This window comes from Bombus pyrosoma, linkage group LG6 (assembly GCF_014825855.1).
Source record: "Bombus pyrosoma isolate SC7728 linkage group LG6, ASM1482585v1, whole genome shotgun sequence".
Classification (NCBI taxonomy): Eukaryota; Metazoa; Arthropoda; class Insecta; order Hymenoptera; family Apidae; genus Bombus; species Bombus pyrosoma.
The window spans coordinates 10,655,654-10,679,623 of record NC_057775.1 but is presented as its reverse complement, the minus strand read 5'-3'; the positions used below and the strand labels follow the sequence as shown (position 1 = coordinate 10,679,623).

General features: G+C 33.0%; 3 protein-coding genes across 7 annotated transcripts; 1 reads left to right on the top strand and 2 right to left on the bottom strand.

Moving 5' to 3' along the window:
- Positions 1 to 2,009: 2,009 nt before the first annotated feature.
- LOC122568571 (arrestin domain-containing protein 17) lies at positions 2,010 to 7,142 on the bottom strand. 4 transcript variants are annotated; one of them, XM_043728451.1, is made up of 7 exons: positions 6,830 to 7,142; positions 4,871 to 5,026; positions 4,590 to 4,801; positions 4,122 to 4,304; positions 3,827 to 4,038; positions 3,303 to 3,415; positions 2,010 to 3,192 (listed from the first exon to the last, which is right to left on the bottom strand). In XM_043728451.1, the coding sequence occupies exons 1-7, from the start codon at positions 6,942 to 6,944 to the stop codon at positions 3,059 to 3,061; spliced, it is 1,125 nt and encodes a 374-aa protein (XP_043584386.1). In that variant the 5' UTR covers positions 6,945 to 7,142; the 3' UTR covers positions 2,010 to 3,058. The 4 variants fall into 4 exon arrangements, with proteins under 4 accessions (XP_043584386.1, XP_043584384.1, XP_043584387.1 ...); XM_043728449.1 differs by having other exon boundaries at positions 3,303 to 3,490; positions 6,830 to 7,139; XM_043728452.1 differs by lacking the exon at positions 6,830 to 7,142 and adding an exon at positions 6,569 to 6,725 and having other exon boundaries at positions 3,303 to 3,490.
- LOC122568572 lies at positions 7,069 to 17,604 on the bottom strand. 2 transcript variants are annotated; one of them, XM_043728454.1, is made up of 2 exons: positions 17,567 to 17,604; positions 7,069 to 7,291 (listed from the first exon to the last, which is right to left on the bottom strand). In XM_043728454.1, exons 1-2 carry the CDS (start codon positions 17,587 to 17,589, stop codon positions 7,069 to 7,071), a joined length of 246 nt encoding a protein of 81 aa, XP_043584389.1. In that variant the 5' UTR covers positions 17,590 to 17,604. The 2 variants fall into 2 exon arrangements, with proteins under 2 accessions (XP_043584389.1, XP_043584388.1); XM_043728453.1 differs by lacking the exon at positions 17,567 to 17,604 and adding an exon at positions 10,301 to 10,601.
- LOC122568570 (synaptotagmin-4) lies at positions 10,448 to 23,952 on the top strand. The gene is made up of 6 exons (XM_043728448.1): positions 10,448 to 10,649; positions 12,229 to 12,543; positions 13,400 to 13,761; positions 14,432 to 14,590; positions 15,226 to 15,543; positions 17,597 to 23,952. The coding sequence occupies exons 1-6, from the start codon at positions 10,598 to 10,600 to the stop codon at positions 17,714 to 17,716; spliced, it is 1,326 nt and encodes a 441-aa protein (XP_043584383.1). The 5' UTR covers positions 10,448 to 10,597; the 3' UTR covers positions 17,717 to 23,952.
- Positions 23,953 to 23,970: the final 18 nt, after the last annotated feature.

The following is a 23,970-nucleotide window of genomic DNA, read 5'->3' as shown; positions in this document are numbered from 1 at the left end:
GAATCAACGGAGCTTCTGTTCGATCCACATACAATAGGAATATAGTTCCATTAACTTAACCCTTTGTGTTCCTACAGTGGCTACGAAAAGTATCTCTACACCATTGTATTTAGTATAACATTTATATAGCAATTAGTTAGGCTCAAGCATATCAAATTTCATGTCATTTTGTACAATAGCATTTTCATGTAACTGTCAAAAAGTGTGTCATTAGGAAATAAGGGTATACACAAATACTTTTTGTCACCACTGTGCATCGAACTAGACGTGCAATTTTGATTCTGTCTCATTTTTCCTAGCTTTTGTATATAAGATATAATATCTGTTATATTAAGACTTTCGTAAATCTTCACGCCGTGCAAGTGCGCTATGGATGAAGGAAAGTTCTTTCGCACTATATGACAAAATATTTTTCGTTCTAATTTAGAAGGAACAAAAGTAGAAAAGATCTAGGGATATGTTAGCTATACATATACTTATAATTTATATTTATACTATTTATACAATACTTATAATTTAAGTTAGGTGTAACCGTACTCGATATCATTTCTATTCAAATTTCTCTGGTCCAATCAAAGGTCCGTCCATTTATGAACAGCACTATACGAATTTCTGCAAAAATATTTGTATATACCTAATTTGTATGTACCTAAACTATGCGGTTTGTATATACCTAATATATACACAGGTTATAAAGTAATTAATGCTGTTTCTAAAAATAACGAACGAAAATTCAGTAAAGAATTAAAATAATTGATACGTGAAGAAAAACGCGGATGAAATTATTTTGTTTGATTAGTAGTTTCAAATAAGGAAACATTTATATTTCCTTATTTTTATATATTATATTATTAGTTGAAAGCTATGCATCACACTACTAAGAGTTCGCGGCCAGTTAGCAAATCAAGGCTTAGTGAGCCGAGAGGAGTGGAAGGGATAGTAATGGTCAGTTGACGAAAGAACTCGAGAATATTTGTACAAATTCATTAAGAACAAGTATTAAGAGCCAATGTCATTACTGTGAATACGAGAAAATCTTTTTGAGTTCATTTCAAATGAAAAATTCCAAATAATAATTGTGTTGTTAGTGACAAAAATTATTTTCTACAAACTCTCCAGTGTTTTATTTCGATTTAAATAATACGCAATTCCACTATAAAATCAAAGAGGAAACACAACGGTTCTATCGATTTAAAGTTGAAACTTAAAAAATTAGACGATCCCGTGAATCGAATTTAACGTTGTACCACTGATAGGATCCGTTCCGCAATAAAAATGTAGCAGCACGATATCGAGTCATGTATTGTTTAGATGCAGCACATAGATAAGAAATACCGTGTGTGACGAATCATTCCTCGATATGACGAAGTTATCGATAGAGATCTTTCCGCAAAACACGATTAACATGAAATCAATAGACACCTTGAACGCCCATGTCGTGATCAGAGAATAAGATATAAAGCGTTTTTATTTTTAACGCAGTTATATTATTCATTTTTCGATGGAATTAGATTCATAAACGAAAGAGGTGATCGGCTAATCTAATTGATAAATTTCTATATACTATTATAGTTTACATATGCTGAAACTTAAGATTTTAAGTAATTCTAATCGCATGAAAGGCGTCGATAGAACGGGAAATTTTAATTCGTTAAAAATTTTGATTAATTTACAATTATTTGAAGGAATTCATTTCATTTGTTTAATTCATTTTTAATGTAAGAAATTGATTTTAATTTATTGGAGAGAGTTATTCGTTTAATTCTCGGACAGACATTTTCGCGTCTACCGTAACTGCAGTAGGTAAGAACATTCCTGCACAGACAAGGTTGAGTAACTGGGACTTTATTAAAGTACAATACTGAAAAGTAAGATCAGAAATGAGATGAATGCAACTGTAATCTATTGAGCATGTAATAGTATATAACATTTTCGAAATGTTTTACTCGTACATTTTATTAAATATATTGATAGAATAAGAATAATAAAAAATAATAACACACGAAGGATAAGAATTATAGATAGGAGATATTTATTTATTTCTAAAATTGATTACTTTATTATAAGAAAAGATAATATGAAATAAAACTTAATCAAGTGTAATAGTATACTTACAAATATCAAATTAATGAAGATATTTATCTTAGAATGGAAACTAATGCCTGCACAGTAAACGATTGTATCCTAATTGCATTCTACTTACTTATGTAGAATTTTTTGCAATAATTCAGTAACATTATAACGTTTAATCAATTTGGCATATAAAGTCAAGCCTGTACTTATATATAAGCGATACCAGATGACAGCAATTATCCCTTAATGACAGTTAATATAATTCAACAGTATATAATTAAATATCGTAAATATATGAAAAAGAACGTTTTACTGACAACAAGATAGATACAAATACAAATTTAGGGATTTGTATCTTCATTATACACAATATATTGATATAACTAATGATAGCATATAATTAAATACATATAAAAATTTAACTCGAACAAATTATAAAAGCTAAATGTTCTCGTATCGGCAGTTTAAAAATGTTAAATATTGCTTTAGATTGTAGTCATTCCTACGAAAAATATCATAGAAAAATATGCATAGTATTTTTTTGCATTTTGAGTATTTTCTAATTGTGCGCCTTAATTAATCAGAACGATTTCTTCGTTGCAGAAATGCAACCTTCAAAACTAATTACAATGTTTGACATTAGTGGTATGTGACTAAGCCGCATCTCAATTAAAAAGTAATATCCCTAATGAGAAATTACATAAATTAAATTATACTGTCATTCTTATGCTTTAAATAATTATTTTCTTGGGATTTGCTTTGGTTAATTATTTTGCCCGTATCCTTCTGTTTTAAACAAAGTTAAACAAGGCGTGCTTGAATAACTCTTAATTCAGGCTATCAGCTTAAACAACAAACACAATCGCGAGCTCCTAATTTTGATCAAAGCTCTTAGAATCTGTTTTATAGACTGTAATATGTAACGCGTGTATGACTTTCGCTTTTCTTTCTCAAAACAAAGCACCAAATTATTTCATTTCGTTGTTTACTGATTCGCCGCAAAATTGAACACGGGATATTTTGGCGCGAAACGATTCGACACACCAAAAATATACTCGGATTCACCACGTTCCCACAGACTTCTAGCACCATTGGTTGATTCTTCGTACGATGGTGGAGCTATATAATTTTATACATTAACTACTGTTAAACTATATCCTTTCTTAGAATGCAATAGTTTAATTCATTAAAACTATATAATTATAAGAAATACATGAAAATATTCTTACGCAGATTAGGGTACAAATTCGATGGTGGACTTCCGTCAACGCTTGAAAGTGGAATTCCTGTCGTCGTCCATCCAATTTCTGAGGGTTGTGGATATCCTTCGGCCGATGGAGCACTTGGAGTTTGATAATTTATTAATGGCACCGTGCCCACGAATATAAGGGTGTTATGCGTCAAATTTCGATGGTACCTAACATAGAATCAACCGCTCTAACTCATTCAAAAACATTTTAACGAGCAACTAAAATCGGTCTTATAGGGCCAATTTTCCATTGTGTCGTTCAATTGCCATTCTTTGCAGATCACTCGATGAGTCTTAGTATCATCGTATCATACAAATAGTGAATAGCACTAATTTATTTATAATGCTTCACAAATGTAATAGCGCATGTATTTAATTTCACTTGAAACATGTAGCGTTAAAAACATTCTCTTATAGTAAAATTAATAGTATACAAACTTTTGCGTATATAAAAATTAATTAATTCGCAAATAAAATATTCTGCATAAAGTAACATATACTAACCATCCTGAGACACAAGCTACGACTTTAAGATTATATTCCAGATCAATAATTCCACAATTCGTCAGGTTCGATGGAGGAAGTGGAGGGATATCGAGCTTCTGTTCATAATCTGCAGTTCCGCGTCCTTCGACGGGTCCTTTGGAAACTTCCGCTATCACAATTTCCTCCGTTTTAGTATCAGTAGTCGGTGTGGTAGCCCGAAAAGTCACGATCTAGACTTCATGTGATTCCATTATTATCTCGAAATATTTTTACCGATATCGCATATTTATCAGCATCATCAAACTGTATATACCTTACACAAAATGAGTTTTACAGTCTCCACAGTGACTCCTGACAAATTTTCAACGTTCACCTTTATTGGCATTGTTTGACCTGGTACGTATCCCCTCACTGGTAACGAATAGTTAACAGTTAATGATGGTGTTCCGCAACATAAGCAGCAAAACGTATTACTCATTTCTACTTGCACTTTTGTCTGAAAATATATGCGTTTCTTTATACCATAATAAAATTTTACTAGATCAACTGTATGTGCAAAAGTTAAACTATGAAACATAATTTTGCTGCAATTTTTATAAATTTTAAATATGGAAATTTTCACTCCCGATTTAATTTTCTACTTCGAAATGTATGCTAAATTTTAAGGAACTGAGTGTTCCCATAACTGTTTAACGAATGTCAATTATTCGTAGCTTCAGTTTCAATCGTGAAACGTTCACTAAATTTTTACTGAATGGAGAATTTTCTGATGAATACGTACCAAGGATCTTGCTTCTTGATTAAGGTCAAAAGGCGACACTACTGTAAAGGGGCTCTTTACTTCTTGATCGAATTTCCAAGGGCGATCCAGTGTCGCTTTGACTGTATACCGAACGTGGCCAAAATCGGATTCGAAACTGCTAGGTAAATTCATGGGTAGAATACATTGAAACGGGAATTTATGCTCGCCGCCTTGTATCTCGATTTCACCTCCTAAAAAAAATTTATTACTTTTTCCAATGAAAGTTCTAACCAATGAAATAATTTAAGGTAAAATTTTACCAGAAGCTGATCCAACAAGATAATACTTTGTATCGAAGTATTCTTCATGTGCGGTGACCGTCTGAGTTCCATCTCTGTATTGTCCTCTCTCATCCATATCCTGTTTGTCTGTTGTCCAACATGTGTTCGCCACACCTTTTATTTTTACGCATATGCCTGGAAAAATAATGAAATTGTTAGATATTATTATTGATCAATTGATATTTCTCTTACATAAATTATAGAATATCGTATACATATGACATTCTATACTATAAAGAGAAATTACATATAGTTCAAATTCATCAATCTTAGTTCCATACTGCATACGGTAATGGCTTTTAAATTTATCTAATTGAAATCACATATTGATTTAAGTACAATTGAATACAATTGTACTCCGATACAATATGAGTAAGATTGAGGTATTGTTTTTGAGAACATTGAAAACTGATTATTACTTTCTTTACATCTTCGCTCTAGGTAATATAGATGTAATTTAATACTAAAATTAAATAGTTTTGTTACCCATTTCATTGCGTATGATATAAATGTATATATAATATGTGATAGTATACATTTCCTTGTATGGTTCTAACGTTTAACTCGATTTCAGATAACTCTAAATAGCAAAATTATCAGAGCTCCATACTTTCAATTATTTAAGGAGTTTCACATTGCTCGGTTTAAACAGAAAGTGACACATTTTTGAAATTACCATTAACAATGAGATAATGGTGTAAAATTAACCGCGAGCCAACCGCAAGTCGATGCTAATAAAACATTACATCAACGTCAAATAAATGTCAAGAATATCGCACCACGAGAGAATCCTATAGAATATTTCTATGTGGCTGACATAAATTTAAAATATAAATAGCATCGCTTATAGAAGAAACGTTCGTGATCTGTTAAAAATGTTACAAGAATAAAAGGTGATAAGGCATAAAATCATAAAAATAATTAACAAAAATAAGCAATAATAATATATACAAATTTCAGAAAAATTAAATTGATAACAATACTCTATCACATGTGAGACTGTAATATAATAGCAAATAATGTTATCAAATAATATTACAGCGAAGAAATAGTACCAATACTAAAATAGGATATTAGCTATAGTAAAGTAATTAGAAGAATAGTGTTATATATAATATAGTAATACAATACAGCGTGACGAAAACAAGTGTTCCACGGCCGATCGCCACTGTTCATTTCCACTGTGCGGGTGTATATGGTCGTGCTATAATTAAACTACACCTTACCACAAAGAAGAAAAAAATATTCTCCACAGGAATGCGGCGACAGGAGCTCAACAATATACATCGGATATCATTTCGAAATTAGAAGGAAACTTAGAATAGAACATGCTCCTACATAAGCAGTATACGGAGAATGCATCTAATATTATACATAGTTTCTCCCACACTCAAGTAATAGTTCTTTGTTCCACATTCGCTTTAACTTTTTAGAGTTCTTACAGATGGGAAATAATTTAACGACATTTCCTTAATAGAAAATACTAAATAATTTCACTTATTCCTTTGCTATTTAAATTTGAGCAAAACTTACTTTTCTAAATGTTAATAGTCTTTCTTTAATTCTTCAAAGAATTAAAGAATTCTTTTTCATTTAAATTACAGATCTTTCTTCGTTTAAATTATCTAACTAAACGAAGAATACTACAAATAATTCTCGTTATTTCTTCGTACTTACTACCACTACCTCTCCTTATTTTCTAATACGGCATATATCTTCGAATCTGCAAAATGCACTACACATCATGATCTGCCCGGCGACACACAGCCGTATTTCCAATAAGAAAGCTATATGAATGTCGCGCATCTCGAACACTTAGAAACACCTGTCGATCTCTAGATATTACTAATCGAGTATATACTATCACACATTATTCATCCGGAAATAACATCGTCTGACTGAGTCACTCGACAATACTTTCGAATATGCATAACATACCACGAATCTTCTTCGTACTGTTTAATACCACGATGATATTTCCACTGACGGTCTGTCCTGGATAATAAGTCTCCCAAGGATTGTCGTAGATTATTCGGAAATCCTTTAGTCCCATGTCTGTTGCGACACGGTCACACCTTTCGCGGTCACTTGATTTATAAATTCGTCTTGTTTCTTTATTTATTAATTATTCCAATGACGTTCTGGGATAGATATGCGATCGTCCAACATACGCTCGTTCATCCGTCGTTCTTGTTCCACACACTGAGCACACGCAGCGCGGCTATATCGAGCCGCTCGTAAAAGCCGGTCTGATCGTAGTTACGAGTCCACGTTACTACGTACCATTCGATATTTGTCTTCTGCGCACATACCAACTGACGCAGTGCTGGTAGAACGATGCTACAGGCCATTTCAAACGGATTATTGACAACGACGCTTGTTACTCTCGCGCTGAAAAATCTAAAAGAGAGGTTATGATTCAAAGAGAATTGGAAAGTGACATTAAATTCAATATTTACTGTTTTGCTACACTTTAACCTTAGCTATCAGGTCCAACAGTGATAAAAAATAAGGTGACGTTAGATTCATTATGTGCTATTCAACTGCACTTCAATCATTGGTATCAGACTGAGAAGCGATAAAAAAAGATCAAGGTGCAGTAGAATAGTAAATGATAAACTTAACGTCACTTTCCATTTTACATATTATAGTATTTACTATTATATCGATGATACAACTGCTCCGTGGTTAACGTACATATGTGTTATCTGCTTTTATCAATGCGGTTGAAATGACGAAGTTTCGTAAAAGATATGTAATTCAGGAAGAAAAACAAACAAGATAATAATTCAAATAATTTCTCTCATCATTTTGGTACACATTTTTTTCAGTTTTTAAGCATCCTGTATATCCACATTGCGTCAGCGATAACGTGAAAATACGACGATTATGGAAAAATATTATACCATCAATATTTATATGACTATTTAGAAGCTCCTGAATATTAGTACTTTTAAAATTATGCTCGCCACTTTTGAAGTTTCCCATATACACGCGTTCTACCAACGATGACGTAACAACATTACGTTGGCCCCATTGGTTAAGCGTGGATAAACATGCGCCCAGGTAAAGTGTTTTCACGTATCATGGCGCTGTAGCCTCGTGATGGAAACGCGCATGCTTTTATTCAAGTCTAATGACGTCATAGGCGGATAACAGATAAGATAGCGATGATGTAATTGACAAAGGCGGCTGATAATAAAGCTCACACTTATCCTCAAATGGTCGGACTCATCCAATTTGTTAAGATAATTAAACGAGTCATCACTTTTCTCGGTTACCTGCTTAAATTATAATTAACGGAATGATCAAGGTTCGTTTATACGATAGTCCTTAATATAACTTGTATTTAAAGAGATCCTAAATTTCCTATCAATGATATGTCGCTAAAAATACCAATGATTTAAAATTAATAGCTATTTTTAGAAACTACTTTCAAATACAACTGTTTTATTTTTAACATCATGATATTTTATAGATGGGGAAAATACCAAAAGAGTAATCTAAAGATAAAAATAAAAATTAAAACATCAAACAATAAAACTAAATATTGATATTGTACGACATAAAATAACGATTACAAATGAAGATTATAAGTAGAAAAGTACAAAATTATTATAGATAAACTTTTTGAAGAAATGCATTTATGTAAAAAGTATGTATAAAGACCAATTATTAATAAGATTCGAATGAATTTCTTTATTTTGATTGAAAATCTATTCTATTCTTTTCTAAAAAAAAAAAAGATTTACGCGATCGTTAAAGATTTAGTAATAATTTCTATAAAAGCTTGAAAATGAGAGCAGTTATCTGTCACTCACGTAATCCCAATTCGTTTAAAAAATGTAGTAGATGTGCACGCGCCGTGTCGCGCTCTGCGTACACGATATTTTACGGAAATTTATTTTCACGTCGAACATCATCGCTTGTGTTTTCGGACACAGAAAATACGAACATGTCCACGTGAATGAAAAGGTTAGTATTCGATCCTTAAAAATATTTCACAGTTACGAATACACTCATATGTATGCGCAACACGGCCTTCATCGATATTTCGATCCAGTGGAAATGATATTTGTATGAATAAATTTTGGACAAATTTGATACGAAGAAAAATTTAACATTACAAAAGACAAGAGATATATTTCTAAAATATTTGGCGGTTTTAACAAATTTCTTCAATTTAGACAAAGAAATTGTTTGTATACGTATATTTGACATATATTTCTGAGATTATAAATGTAAGAAATATGACGTTCTAATTTAATTAGTAACATAAAATTCGCAATTTATGCGTGATTCGTCCCATCATACGAATGTTAATTTGTTCGCTTAATTAGAAGGTTTGAGGCAATAGATGACTCATAGAGACTTATCTTCCGTATGTTAGCTGTAATGTAGATCGATAATTCAAAACAGAACTCGCGCGAAGTGGATTAAAGTTGCAGTTTTACTTTTAGTCTCACCTTTCCCTTCGACTTTGATGCTTTCTCCATTTTACCGAAGGGGTGAAAATAAATTAACTTTAATAAACATAACTAATATAAATATGATAATAATATCGTCCGAAGTAAATAATTAAAAATATCGCGGCATAATTCTTCCTGAACATGTAAAATATCTATATTATTAGTATTTATATAATAATTTCTTCGGTATTACTATATCGCAATATTTTTATCGCTATTTCAAAACGTATCAATGAAGATTATTAAAACAAAACATTTAAATTACAAATATGTAAGTACGTCAGTTTCATGCAGAAGGGTCCATTGTACCTGTAGTCCACGCCCAAATATAAATATAGATAGATATTACCTATTGTTTTCTTAAAAATCAGTACGTTCTCCGAGTCGGTATTGGCCTTACATTACAAAAACAAAAATGAATTCCACAATGAAATATTCTGACGGTTACAAAACTGTATGAATATGCTTTCAACGTAATGACTAAACGATAAAAGGAACATATATATTTGTATCGATACTCTATATTAAAAATGTAGAGGGGAGTCGATCCTAAAAATAAGAAAAAGGAAATATCTTTACGCTAAACCAAAATTACATAAAACGTGTTATCATTCAGTCCTCGCTATCTCCAAACTCTTTCTCAATCGTATCACGCTCACCGTGACACGTCAAAAATAAAACACCACCTTAACTCTCTCGGGCTTCAAAATCCCAGGATTATCAGAAACGCGCACAAATCTTTTAATTCCTCTTCCCTTTTCCCTGAAATCCCTCTTCCATCATGAGTCATCCTTCGTGGGTAATAAAAACTAGTCATCCTATCGTTTCTCAGAATATCAGTTCTAAAACGAAGCTACTCCAGGAATCGATATCCCGTCGATTCGACCCCTGGTTGCGCCACTTCCCCTCAAGTGCATCATCCTGTGAAATCCTTCGTTACCTGCAGGGACGGGGGCCCTTCTTTCGTCGTACGACCATCGAAACAGCATTGTCCCTGGCGTCATGGTCGTCATCACCGTCTTGATCGTCGGCGTCGTGGTCGTCGTTGGTTCCTTTTCCAGCGACGTCTATTCCGCGCAAGCCCCGGACGTTACTATTGATCGGAGCATTTCGTCCGATGGTCGCCTCAGAATACCACGAACGGTCCGCACGCCGTAAATATTCGTTCAGTGCGTCGTGGCCGAGTAACTTACGCGGATAAAAGCGTCCAAATAGACGAAGGAAAACGTGGCCGAACATGGTCGGAGGAGTGACGGAAGACGGACCTGTGATTCGACCCGTCGATTTCGGTGAGTGGACCACGTTTACGTGAAATTCGACTTGCCTTAGCCTTTTTTGCGTATCTTCTTCGAACCGGGCAATCCTCGTGATTCAACCGACATCGATCCTCCTTCGCAACTACGATTCCGAGCTCCTTGCTCGATTTACGCGATTACACCATCGTGCATCGCTTCTCCTTCTTTCGGGGATAATTCGATTTCGAAGATGTCATTCGACTCATTCGAATGGGACACTGGTTCGGAATCGAGGGAATCGTGGCGCCGATAACCGCAGACAGCTGTTACACCGCGTAATCTTGTGTGTTTCTTGACTGGGTGTTTCCATCGATTGCGATCGCTTTTATTTTATTTCTTCTTGTTGTTTGTAGCTGCTTGTAGTTGATTCAAAGTAAATTAGTTTCGAATTTGTTCTCGTTGCTTCGTACCGTTAGCTGCTTGTAGATGAGTCAACGTAGACTAACTACTTTAGAATTATACATGTAATCACAATGGTTGATGAATGATTTAATAAATTGCTTTAATTCGACGATGTATGCATGTAGTGGAGGATGATTGATTTTACGGCTAACGACACACAACAACATGTGATATTTGTCAGCCGATGCTTATATTATCAGTATCAATTAGTTCATGTATATACATAAATTCGACGGTTGATGCTGTTTTGGGATGTTTTGGGGTCAACGTTACGAATCCATACGGTTCCATAACTCGTTATAAGGAAACTTAATGACCATGTTATTCGTGATAGAGTATAAACTAAAACACAGTACCCTGAATAGGGGATGAAATTCGAGTGTTTCTTATAACATTTCAACGAAAACATTATTAAGACAGATATAAAAATAGCATAAATTGTATTTTAGCAGTATCGCGTGACTTTTATTGGAACTCGTCTTATTTTTGATCGATTCGTGACGTTTACGAAGTTTGATTAAACTAGCAAATAAGATGCGCACGTTATCACGATGATCCAACGTTGCCAGAATTTGCTATTAGTCAGCAATGAGAGGCTAACCTTCTTACGAAATTCAAATCTTCTCTGATCGATATATATTTTCGTCTTCGTACGAATTAATTTCTTCGATGCTAATTGCGCAGAAAGTATAACTACAGATTTTAGATAGATTTTTTCCTGGCCCATAGTTCTCATTAACTACAACCGGCTGCCACTTGCATTCAAGCGCGTAATGGAATTAAAACACGCGATAAGAAATTAAATTGAAAAATATTCTTTTATAATTAGTGAGAAGAATAGGTTAAAATATAAAACTGAGAATGTTAAATTAAAGGAAGAAAGTTGTGTTTTATCTTTGTCGTATGTTGAGGTCTTAAGAGCAAGAAAATTCAAAAATACAACGCATATTTACAAAATGTTATAAGAAATACGATGATACCTTTCAACGTCATATACTTATATATACGCATGTAAGTACAGTAGTTTTAAACATAAAATACACATACTTGATTACTAATTCCTCCATAATGATCGTTCACAAACGAAACGCGTATTAAAAACAAAAATTCAGTGAACTGCCGATAAGTAAAAAATAACAAAATTTCAAGGAAAAATATGCGTGAATTTCAGTGTCGACGACGACCGTAGTCGCACTATGTATAGGAGCCGTTTTCCTACTTTGCGCCGTCGCCATGACCTGGTGGCTTTGTCGACGACGTCGTGAACACACCAAGCTGAACTCCGACAAGTCCCTGGCGTTCAGGCCGCCCCACAGAAAACCGACGGCAGTTAAAAGTCCCGGTAGTACCAGCCACTACCTGAAGAAGAGTCCCAGCCCGACCGGACTAGCCAAGAGTCCTCCTGGTTCAGGTGGACAGACGCCCAGCCCGACCGGATCCCAATCGTCGAATCCTGGATCACAGCCAAGAACACCTCAGGGTACAGGTATAAATCTTCGTTCAAGTACGTTTATTAACACCCTTTTCTAATCTAACAATCGAGTCGGTCGAAAATGCACAATTTTATTTTCAGCGGAATTATTTCCTGGCTATATATTAATGCATTCCTCTGTAATTTTAATTCTATATCTTACGTTTATAATACGACAAAATGCAAAACACAAGATAGGAAATGAAAAAAGTAAGCGTTTTTTTTATAAATACGAAAACGTGATTGTTTATTTGTACGAAGAATGAATTAAAAATGGTTGGTTAGCGGTTGATACGGGCTTGTGCGCTTTGAACGATTAGCTGAATAACAGGAGCGTTAAGGGGTAACACGATGAGAACCATTTAACTTGTACAAAATTTAATACCTCCGGTTATTACTTCCGTAATTGGATACAAGAATCGGATAAATTTTAACATCTTTACTTTTACTATCAAACATTTGACTATTTAGCTGTTGGAATCGCGTCGTAAGAAACGAGTGAAGATATATATACAAGCTTCTTTCTGTAACCTTGGTAGCTGAAAGACGTTTGCTACGGTTTAACTTAGAAGCAACACTTTCGTCCCCTCTTGGAAGTTCATTTAAAATTTATTCCAATTCTACGTAAAAGACAGTACTCGCGGAAGGAAAAATTCTTGCTGTACAATAACGAGAAATTAAGACAAATAAATTCTAAAGTACTAACCACGTAAAACAATGAATGAATATGGTTGATAGAAATTACTTTAAATTGCTAAATGATTAAATGTACTCGATAGAGATTATTCCTAAGCCAGCGTATTAACAAGTTAGACGAGACTGGGTTATTATCGATGATTAAAATATCGGTTGCTCGTTCAATCAACTACAGGCACCCCGGCTCAGACACCTTCTGGCGAGGTTACTCTAAGCATCGAGAATGAACGGGACAAGGCGGAAATTGAGAACAATGAGAAAACAGAACGTGAAAAGAACCACGGAACAGAGAATAACAAAGGCGATATGGGTCAATTGGTATTCAAATTGCGGTACGTAAACGAACAAAATGCACTTGGAGTGACAGTGGTGAACTGCAAGGGTCTACCTGCGAGAGCTACCAGCGATCCTTACGTGAAATTGAAGTTGTTGCCGGATAAACAACACCAGGCGAAGACCAGGGTACTCAGAAACACCAGAGACCCCGTCTATGATGAAGATTTCACGTTCTTTGGAATATCGAAGGACCAGCTTCAGGTAACAAATTCTTTCTACTTTTTGTCTTTTAAAAAGCAACAATTAAATTACAGATTTTTATTTGTTTATTTTTTTTGCTTTAATTTATCGTTAATATTTCAATGGTATTCGAATGTTAAGAGCGTGAAACTTAGAAGTTTGTTATGGACAACAGAGAATTACGATCGAAAGTGAAATTACAATAGTATCTAATAATTCGCTTGAGATTACTTCTTTATTATTTACTTTCTTTATTGTCACCTCGAAACAAAGTGATAACAAATAATTGACGTTAAAACCAATGACTATAATGTTAAAGTGACGATACGGTACAATATTTCTGGCTTAAGCTGCGTTAATACATTTGTCAATATTTTTTTCGTTTCGTGTTTCGATATATGTTATTATTATATGTTATTGTTATTAATTAGACTTTGTTGCATGAAATGTTTGATTATTCTATGTCCATAGGGAAAGATATATATGCGATGAATTTATAAAGACAAAAAAGAGAATGAAGATTTTGTAATATATATAATATTTTAAATTCAAACTGAATTAAGTTCAGGACATAAATATTCTAAATTTAGAATTAGTCGAGTTCAAGATATAAATAAATATAAAGATTAGAACAATTAGAAAACGAATCGAGATATCTCATCGAAACGTATCTTTTCGTTATCGTTCACAGAAAATCAGTTTGCACTTTATAGTGCTCAGCTTCGATAGATATTCTCGGGACGATATTATCGGTGAACTGACATGTGCACTTTCATCAGTGCCCGATTTGGAGAACGCTGATAACCAGGAGATATCATTGTGTCGAAAAATATGCCCTAGGAGTCTAAAGGTAAGAAACAAAACACTAATGAAAAATTAACTTTTTCAAGTTACTCTACTAATAGTTTACAATTTTTGTCGAATTTCACAATTAGCGTTAACAAACGTTCGTTAAAGCTTTTTCTGAAAAATTTTCTTTCTCCGTTCTCATACGCAACACAACGCAGCGAACAAAGATAATGCGGAAAACAAAAATTACGAAAAATTAACGTAATTTGTATATTAACGCTTTTACAGCTCCTCGTGAAAAAAAGAAAGATACGAGAACGAATTTTATTTAATTAATTATCTAGCAAACAGATTGATCATCCAAAGCCATATTTTCATTTAAGAAATCATGAGAGATTTTCGTAATATCAATAGGAAAAGGTACACGTTTGTTAATGTGGCAAAACTTGATGAAAAAGAGGAAAAGAAGAAGGCTAAAAATCGAACGCGCGATGCAATAGAAATACATTTTGCATTTTCTTTCCTACGATCTACTCTAAACGTTGCGTTAAAGGAATTAAAAAAAAAAATGATATCTTGATAACTATACAAATAGTATAAAATTTCTATCTTTTTATGACTTGTCAATTTATTTGTCAAAAAAGTACGTTATATTTTATAGTAAAAGAAAAATTAAAATCATGTCTGTGATTATAGATTCAATCACAAGGCAGGGGTGAACTGCTAGTCTCCCTTTGTTGGCAACCGATCAACAGCCGGTTGACGGTGGTTGTGCTGAAGGCGCAGAATTTACCGAAGATGGACGTGACTGGGCTGGCAGATCCATACGTCAAGATCTATCTTTTGTATAACTCTCAGCGCATAGCGAAGAGGAAGACGCGCGTGAAGAAACGCACCCTTAGTCCGGTCTTTAACGAATCATTTGGCTTTGACATCCCGAACGGTGCTGATGGTCTTAACAACGTCAGCCTCGAGTTTATGCTGATCGATTGGGATCGCGTTACAAGAAACGAGGTACGTGCCTTCAACCGTGTTTCTAGCTTACTACGTGTCACTTTCGTTCCCCCATTTTGATCAGTAAATTCGATTATTTCTCCAACGTGCAACTTTCATTTGCAAATTTATCTCCTTAAAAATTATAATTGAATTACTAATATATTCTTATATACATATATAGCAGTTAGAGTAGATATTTTGTTTATTTTCCGTCCCTTTACGAACGAAATGTTACATTTGTAAAACAAATGTTTCGTCGACTTTTCGATATCACAGTAATATTTCAACCTCGGTCGTATGTGATTAATAATTCTCCAGTTAAATAACGATAATTAACAATTTTCGATATAGTAACTTTACCGATAAAGTTTCGTATATTTATATTTTGTGTTCAAAAACAGCCATCGAATTATCTAGTTAATTTTTGTACACCATCCATGAAACCATTCACTGCTTGCACTTCACCAAAAGATCAATTTCTAACTTGTTTTTCACGCGCACGATCTATAGGTAATGCATATATATGTGGATAATCACTGCATTATTTAGCGTTTCGTTACTATCCTAGTTAGAAGTGAATTTTTAAGTGATTTATGAAGGTAAAATTTTGGAATTAACTTTAGGATAATTTCTCTGGTTCATGACTTTTAGTTATAGTTTGAAATTTTTCAAATGATTTCTTTTCAAATGAAAATAAAATATTTTAATAATCGTTATACAGTATGTGATTATTAACGTTTGCATTCGTCAATCTTTTGAAATTCTAATTTGAATTAAATTAAAAGTTATAATATTAAAATTTAATAAAATTAAAATAAATTTGAAAGTTTAATTTTAGATTATAATTTTAAATTATAATGTTACATTTTTAATAAGCAACGTGTAAAAGCAAATCGAAGAGAGAAAAATCAGTTTCGCGAGGTCTGTAAAAAAACCCAAGAATTCCTTCTACAGTTAAAGATATTACGATGTAACGTAGTATTATGTTACAAATCCTTCTCGCAGTATGCAAAACACGAAGCTAAGAATTTCTAGGAATATACCTACTAGGTAATTTCGTTCGTACCAGTGTTAGTCAACAAAAATGTATGTGATTGATCGAACAATTAAGTCATGCACATGCATACAGTGATGCGTGTGTACGTATCATACTGTACGACCCTCAAACTGTAACACTATAGACAGGTATAGCGTGACGCGACTGAAAGTCGTAGACTCGCACGGTGTAGCGTGATTTTTCATAATTTTCTTACGTAACATAACACTAACTAAGCATGGCGAACTCCCATTCGATCGATAAATCAATCCGTGAACAATCCGAATTTTCAAAATGATTACCGCATGTCACGTTTTTATTTAGCTGTACGAAATACTCTATGCAATTAGGTCAAATTATATCCATAACATACCGAATAAATTCAAATAGTAATTTGATTAATCAAATAAAATCAAACGAAACAAAGCTGATAGTAGATCATTTAGTTTCGGTTTCTCTACAAAGGACACCAAGCAATATAATAATAATATAAAATTAAACAAATATAATAACAATATAAATTTGAACTTTTTGAAAGATTTTAATCCGTTTACACATCGGAAGAATGAAAAACGCATTTAATAGGAAATATACGTAATGGTAAATCACGGATTATTTCGTAAATTATTCAGAATTTTCAGCTTTCAAATGGAAGATCTTTCTTGCGAGATGACGAAATTAACTTAAAACTGATTAATTACGTAATTATTCTATCCGTTAGAGATACGCTTATGCTATATAATACCCACTTACTCTACCTTCTATTTTAAAGTCAAAGTATTTATTTGTAGATATATGATACATACATACAACATTTTTATAAATAACACAATCGAAGAACAATTAAAATCTCTTTTGAACTCGTCTCGTCTTATCTCGTGATTGATCTTTTACATTCCAGAAACTATAACAATTATCAATTAACCAATTAATTTCAGAGAAGTCGTAGTTCGGTAAACTGTTCTGTAAACAAGATAGAATCAACAAAAAATATATTTCTCGTACCCATTATGCACATAATTGTACATTTTTTAGGTGATTGGACGACTCGAATTCGGTGGACCGAATTGTCAAGGATCCGCTCTGAATCATTGGAGGGAAGTTTGTAGCTCACCGCAGAGGCAGATCGCCGATTGGCACAAATTAAGGGAGTAAAACTAGTCTCTCCCAGCCCTGTCAACTTTCCTAGAATCCCGTCTCCAACTATCCAAATGCCCCACGTCCTTCTCCATTGCGAAACCACTGATTCACCCCTTGAAACCCTACGATGAAGTAGGGTATCTGTTTTGTAAACCTAATACTCGATGTATATTAGGCTTGAAACGAGTGGCGGCACGTCCACCCGCGATCGATGCCACTGCGTATACACCGTGTGAAATGTTACTGTCTAATACTGTCTAGTAGTCGTCTAACCGTGTTACGTGTCGGCATTGTCGGTACGAGACGTGCACTACGAAGAGCTACTTCTGATTATCCGATCAATTTTGAACGCAGTTCGACTCGATAGCGAAACCACACCTGTTTTTCGTTTGGATACCGAACGAATTGAGATTATCAATCTTCCTCGTCAGTTCGAATTCATTGCGTAAGTTTTAAGCTTTCGTATTTTAAGTTTTAAGATTTTCACGTAACAGAAACACACAAAATAATGCTCACTCCTCTGGAGATGATATTGATAGAGCTATGGATTTATACTATTCAGAGAAACAATTATTCGCTGAAAAAGATAATGGACAGTGATGATAAATTCAGGATCATTGATTTCGTTCGAGCAAATCGAGTTAGATCGTTCACTCTTCGAACGTAGATCGCGTCTTCGTTGATCGCAGTGACAAACGATCGCGGGAGAAACGCATACAAAATGCTTTACGATATAAATATAGTTGTTAAGATTTCCGACCAGGTGGCAAAGGGAGGAGGAAAATGAAACAGTAAAATACAAAGCTAATTTGCCGATTATTGAACATTGCTGCACAGGGTCGTACTATAGAAAATCAATGCTTTTAATCGAAAAGTTGAAAGAAGAATTCTTGATACTTAAGTGTATCTCGAATTCCATGCAAAACCTTTGGTTTCTAATATTTTATAATGCATGTAGTTTGATTTGAAAAAATCAAATTCGAATATTTTATCAGCAATTAATAAAACTCTCACTAAAGTATAGTACATGAAAATTTATCTTAATCTTTCATTTATCTACTTTTCAATTTTGGTCATTGACTTCAATGATAAAAGCTTAAAACTGATCTACGTGAATGTTTACGGAGGACCTTGTTTCGAACAATATATTTGTATTTTACGAAAGAAGAATGTTTCAATGAAAATTTGTTACAGTTTAAAAATAACGTTTGTATTCCATTTAACTGATTTGGTTCTTTTTTAATGCAAACAAACGTGCTGCGAAAATTTCGCACGACCCTGTCAGATCACAAAAACCATCGGTTTTGGTGAAGTTAATGTGAATTAATCGTAAAAAGAATATCGAAAATCACGCGACACACTCGCAACTGTGTTTATCTCGTTCGTTGTGTAAATGCAAGAATCTCTCCAAAATGTTCGTCGAACAACAAATTACGATAATCGGGAGCAATCTTTTAATATGATTTTCAGTCAGTCTCTACTCTTAGGGAAAGAGAAAAGAAAAGGAAAACAAGAGAGAGGAAGATATAGTGGAAAAGAGAAAATAGAATATTTAGTTTTGCTTCGATTGCTATTTCTTAATATTTATAATACACAGAATTCGGAGAATTAATAGAACTCTCCAAAGAGATATATATATATATATATATTAATAGATAAACGAATAGAATACGGTTTTGGAGCGATTCTTGTATAAAACGTATGCAAACACCGGAAGACGTGGAGATGATACCGCTAATATCAAAAGCATTGATCTACTTAAAAACAATAATACGCATATTCGTTCCTGTTCCAAAATTCTCTAACTCCACGTCAACTGGCCGAACGACAATTATAACTCGATAATTAATAATAAGGAAAGTTACGATCGCTGGTGAATACAGATTTCAGCGTCGACTTTTCGGAATATCGAAAAACTTCAAATAAAAATGCTTCTCCTCGAGATAAAATTCTTGGAGAACATTGAATAAGATTCTTGACGTGCTCCGGGAAAAAGCACTGTAACAAATGCATAGGAGGGAAGACACAGTATTGCTATAAAAGCTTCATGGTGCATTGAATTATTGAATTATCATTATTGTTGAATTACTTACGTTATATTTGTTGCAAATTTTCATTTCTTTCAAATACATATATGATTGCCCTTACTTGCTTTAACGAAAGCGAAGCATTTTCTTCGTGTCATTAATAATTGTGGAACGGGGTCGAGGAATTGTGACGTTGTTTTGAAGTGCCAACGGAGACCGCTTCGCGATTGTAAATATGTAATTTACGTTTAAATGAAGGGGGGAAAAAGAATGATACGATGCTCTTTATTTAGTTACGACGAACCCATTGTGGTTTCAATTGCGATTAATGAAAAAATTAGAATTTATGACTATAGTTTATGAAAAGATTCCATTTACACAGAGTGCAACAAGAGATCAACCATTAAGTAGTGGATCTTGTTGAAATGTTTCCAGTAATAGTCGATTATTGTTGAAATGGTAGTAAAGATAGCAAAACACCGCTTTCAACGAATGAAAGTATTGTCGACTCTGCTTTACACTATTTAATTAAATATATTACTTTGAAAATGAAGATTTGTTACTTAGCAGTGTATTGATGTACCTATTGTTATCAATAGAGGATTATTTTTATTCTATTATCGTTGTACGTCTGAATTATTTGACAAACTTAGATATATACGTAAGGGTACGATTAAAAACGATCCTATAATTCTTTAGAAGGGAAGTTAATAGCTTCTTAATCTGTTTCACCGGAGAGTAAATTAATGTAGATAAATATGCACGCGAGATATCGGCAATCGATACAATGAATTTAAATCGTATAAGAATGAGGAGTTTCTGTTTAAAGGCCCCGTTCGCATGTGCCGCAAATACAACACTGCAATGAATAACGAATATCGATTAAGTATTATGGTAGGCTCGAATTCACCGAAACTTTAAAGTTACTTTAAACTTGAGATAACCTTTAACATACGGAACTTATACACGTGGATCAATTATGAGAATATCAGCTTTGTGACTAAACTGTAAAGTACACTAGATTACTGCAGCATAACCGACCACTGCGAATTACGAAATATTTGCTATGTTTGGAACATTTTTTCTGACGATGTGTTTAACGAAACATAGCGAGAGTCTCACGGTGAACGCAACAGAAATGTTCCTAGAAAGTAATCACGCATAACTCGATTAAGCGAATATTTTTAATGTATCGAACGTTTGATGAAAGGCAGAGCAACGTTTTTCAATGCAAAGTTACAAAAGTTTCACATTTTAGACATTATACATTTCAAAATATAATTTGTAGGTTATTGACAAACTTACAGTAAGTCCGACCTAGATTGCAATTTCATTCAATAAATCTCGTTTACTTATTCCGTTACCTCGATTTAATTCAGATCCAAAGTTTAGAAAGTTCCAGTTCCAAGTAAGTCGGCGTTAATATATTTCTTGTTTATGTAAAAGCAGGACAACCAACCACGTGATGTTGCATTTCATGATGAATGTCGAAATAATGAAATTGTAATACAGATGCACTCGTAAAGTTATAAATATCAATGAAAGTGTTAAATAACATGCATACGAAGTATAAGTGAAAGCGAAAATAAGTCACATAATTATTTAACCGAAAAAGGGAATTTGAAACACGTAGATCGAATCAAGCAAGGCGTGAATGAAATTTATTGGCTTTTATGGAAGTTTGAATTCGTTAATGACGTGATATACCAGAACGGAATAAAAAGCACCGCCACAGAGGGTCAAATTAAACCAAGCAAAAATGCAATCTGTATTTCCTGTTCGTAAAAGGAAAGCGCCTGACGTGTAAAACGTTTAAATACATATGCGTGTCAGTCGGTAACTGGTAAGATATAAAGCGATTGCTTATTTTTTTATCGTAACTTTTCGCTCCATCGTCCTTCCTTTGCGAAAGATGCAATGGCAAGACCAGAAAGAGAGCTGCTAAGGCAAAGGGAGAAACCGATTCTTTGCAAAAGAGGAAGATGCAACGACAAAATGTGGGCATAGATCAGCACCAATAAAAAACGAAAGTAACAACAGATACATCGTAATATATCACAAAAAAATTCAAAAAATACACCGAATACATAAATTTTCGTAATTAAATATAGTAGAAAGAAAAGAGAGAAACCAGAAGATCGGTACTATTGCGCACCATGGTGGAACGAAAGATAAAAATAAAACTGAATTATACGATCGAGAGTTTCAGGATATTTATTTAATTGCTATACAATTACAAATACAACTATATAAGAAACGACTATAATAAGTAGCACGTAGTAAAACATCTCATAAATATCATCTGTCGTTCTCCTTGAGCTTACTATTAATCGTTCGACGATTTTCGAATAAGACAGCGATTTACCAATGCGAAAACCCAGCTTCGTGAGATCGACAGATGCGATGTAACATAATGAACGTCGGTATGGAATGCTGGAAAATCACCGTTCTTGTCACAGTTCCTTTCATCGTTTTTCTTCTTTTATTTGTCGATAATTTCGCGGTTATGGACATTACAACAACGATTTTTTGTATTGAGATTTACGATGTAGTTGATAGTCGTTTACGGAATATAGAAAAGAGATTCATTTCAATTGTTTAGAATCCAACCCTTCCCTGTTTTCCAATAATGTATAATAAGTGAATTTATCATACATATTTAAATGCAATGAGTCGCTTAAAAATTATTTTCTAATTCGTCATATATCGATATAATTTATTATTTTCCAATATTTTCTGTTTTATATGTATGTTTCAGAACATATTTGTCGCTTGGTCCATAATTTTTATGAGACATAACTGTCGATATAATAATTTTGACAACGATAAACTTTTTATTGTTCAATAAAACTTTATAATATAATAATTACACTTCTCAACGTATAATTTAAATTTGAGGTGTATACATATGTAAAAAAAAGATTATATACTAAAAATAATTTACTGTATTAATATATTGAAAAACGTTTCATTTGACATTAAAACAGCCTGACATTTTTTACAAAAGCAAATACTTACATGCGGTGGGACAATAATTAACATCGTGTAAGTTGGAAATGCAGTAAAAGATGCGTAAATAATTTAAACATTTTATTTATTCCTAGATTAATTTATTTATAATTAATATATTTATTTATGAATTAATTCTATATTATACCTTAAATATCGTATATTTTCAACTTAATAAATTAATAAGAATCTTTTGCAAAATAAGTTTTCAATACTATTTCGCAAAAATAATTTGAAATAATTCATGACTTCCGTATCATGCTTCATATTGCAACGCCAGATTAAACAAACTACACATAACTCATAAGTTATGTAATAAGCTACTTTTATGTATAAACTCTTTAACAATATGAATAACCACAATAAGAAGTATTTTATTTTTGTGATAATTTTTATATTGGAAAAGATAATATAAATTTTCTACTTTGTTTCTATTTCGTCCTCTTTCTTTTTGTTTTCATCTTTCTCTTCAGATCATTTTAATGTTGTGTTTTAAATGATGCAATCAATCGGCAGTTATAAATAAACTGTACTTCTTGAAATAAAAATATCTAACCGCACCTTTAATATTTACAAAAGCTAATGGCACTTATAAACGATTCATAAATATACACACATATAAATACCAATAAACTTTAATAAATTAATACAACATAACCACTAATATTTAAAAAAAGTTGTTTGAAAAAATGGTATAAAAAATAATTCGTGAAGAAAAATGTTAACAGAGAAACTATGCCACTACACATATCAGTTTACATAAACTTAAAATTATAGATCTACAATTTATACGATTGTAATATTTTCGCATACATATATTTTTACTATATCAATGTTTTTTAATCCAATATTAATTTAGATGTATTTATAATTTTAGTTTATTATTCGACTCTTCTTGTAAACAAACGATTTCTACACAGAAATTAATATGCGATAACGTGACAAGACACGTCAAGCGATTTAGAAAAAAAAAATAAGAAAGAAATGTAGACACTTTTAATATATAATGTTATTAATATTTTTCTTCACGAATAAAACTTGCGGTATAATAGTTATACTTAATACAGAGTTTGCAATTAATGATAAGCCTTGACAAGAAATCGGTGCTTTTCGAACATTCCGCATATCATGTACGCGTATAGACATGGCGTATAATGACATGTGTACGGTCAGATTTTAAGGCTGTGTGGTCAATAAAATAATGAAACGAGATAATTTTAATGATCTTTTTCA

Bases quoted from the DNA above. Each gene is read 5' to 3' on its own strand.
- LOC122568571 (XM_043728449.1), bottom strand. From the start codon at position 6,944: ATGGGACTAAAGGATTTCCGAATAATCTACGACAATCCTTGGGAGACT. The intron at 3,491-3,826 runs GTTAGTATATGT...ATTCTATGTTAG, and splicing joins GTAGCTTGTGTCTCAGGATG to GTACCATCGAAATTTGACGC. The intron at 3,193-3,302 runs GTAAGAATATTT...AAAATTATATAG, and splicing joins GAATTTGTACCCTAATCTGC to CTCCACCATCGTACGAAGAA.
- LOC122568570 (XM_043728448.1), top strand. From the start codon at position 10,598: ATGGTCGGAGGAGTGACGGAAGACGGACCTGTGATTCGACCCGTCGAT. The intron at 10,650-12,228 runs GTGAGTGGACCA...CGTGAATTTCAG, and splicing joins GATTCGACCCGTCGATTTCG to TGTCGACGACGACCGTAGTC. The intron at 12,544-13,399 runs GTATAAATCTTC...AATCAACTACAG, and splicing joins AAGAACACCTCAGGGTACAG to GCACCCCGGCTCAGACACCT.
- LOC122568572 (XM_043728453.1), bottom strand. From the start codon at position 10,599: ATGTTCGGCCACGTTTTCCTTCGTCTATTTGGACGCTTTTATCCGCGT. The intron at 7,292-10,300 runs GTAACGAAGGAT...CCTCTCTTTTAG, and splicing joins AAGGGCCCCCGTCCCTGCAG to ATTTTTCAGCGCGAGAGTAA.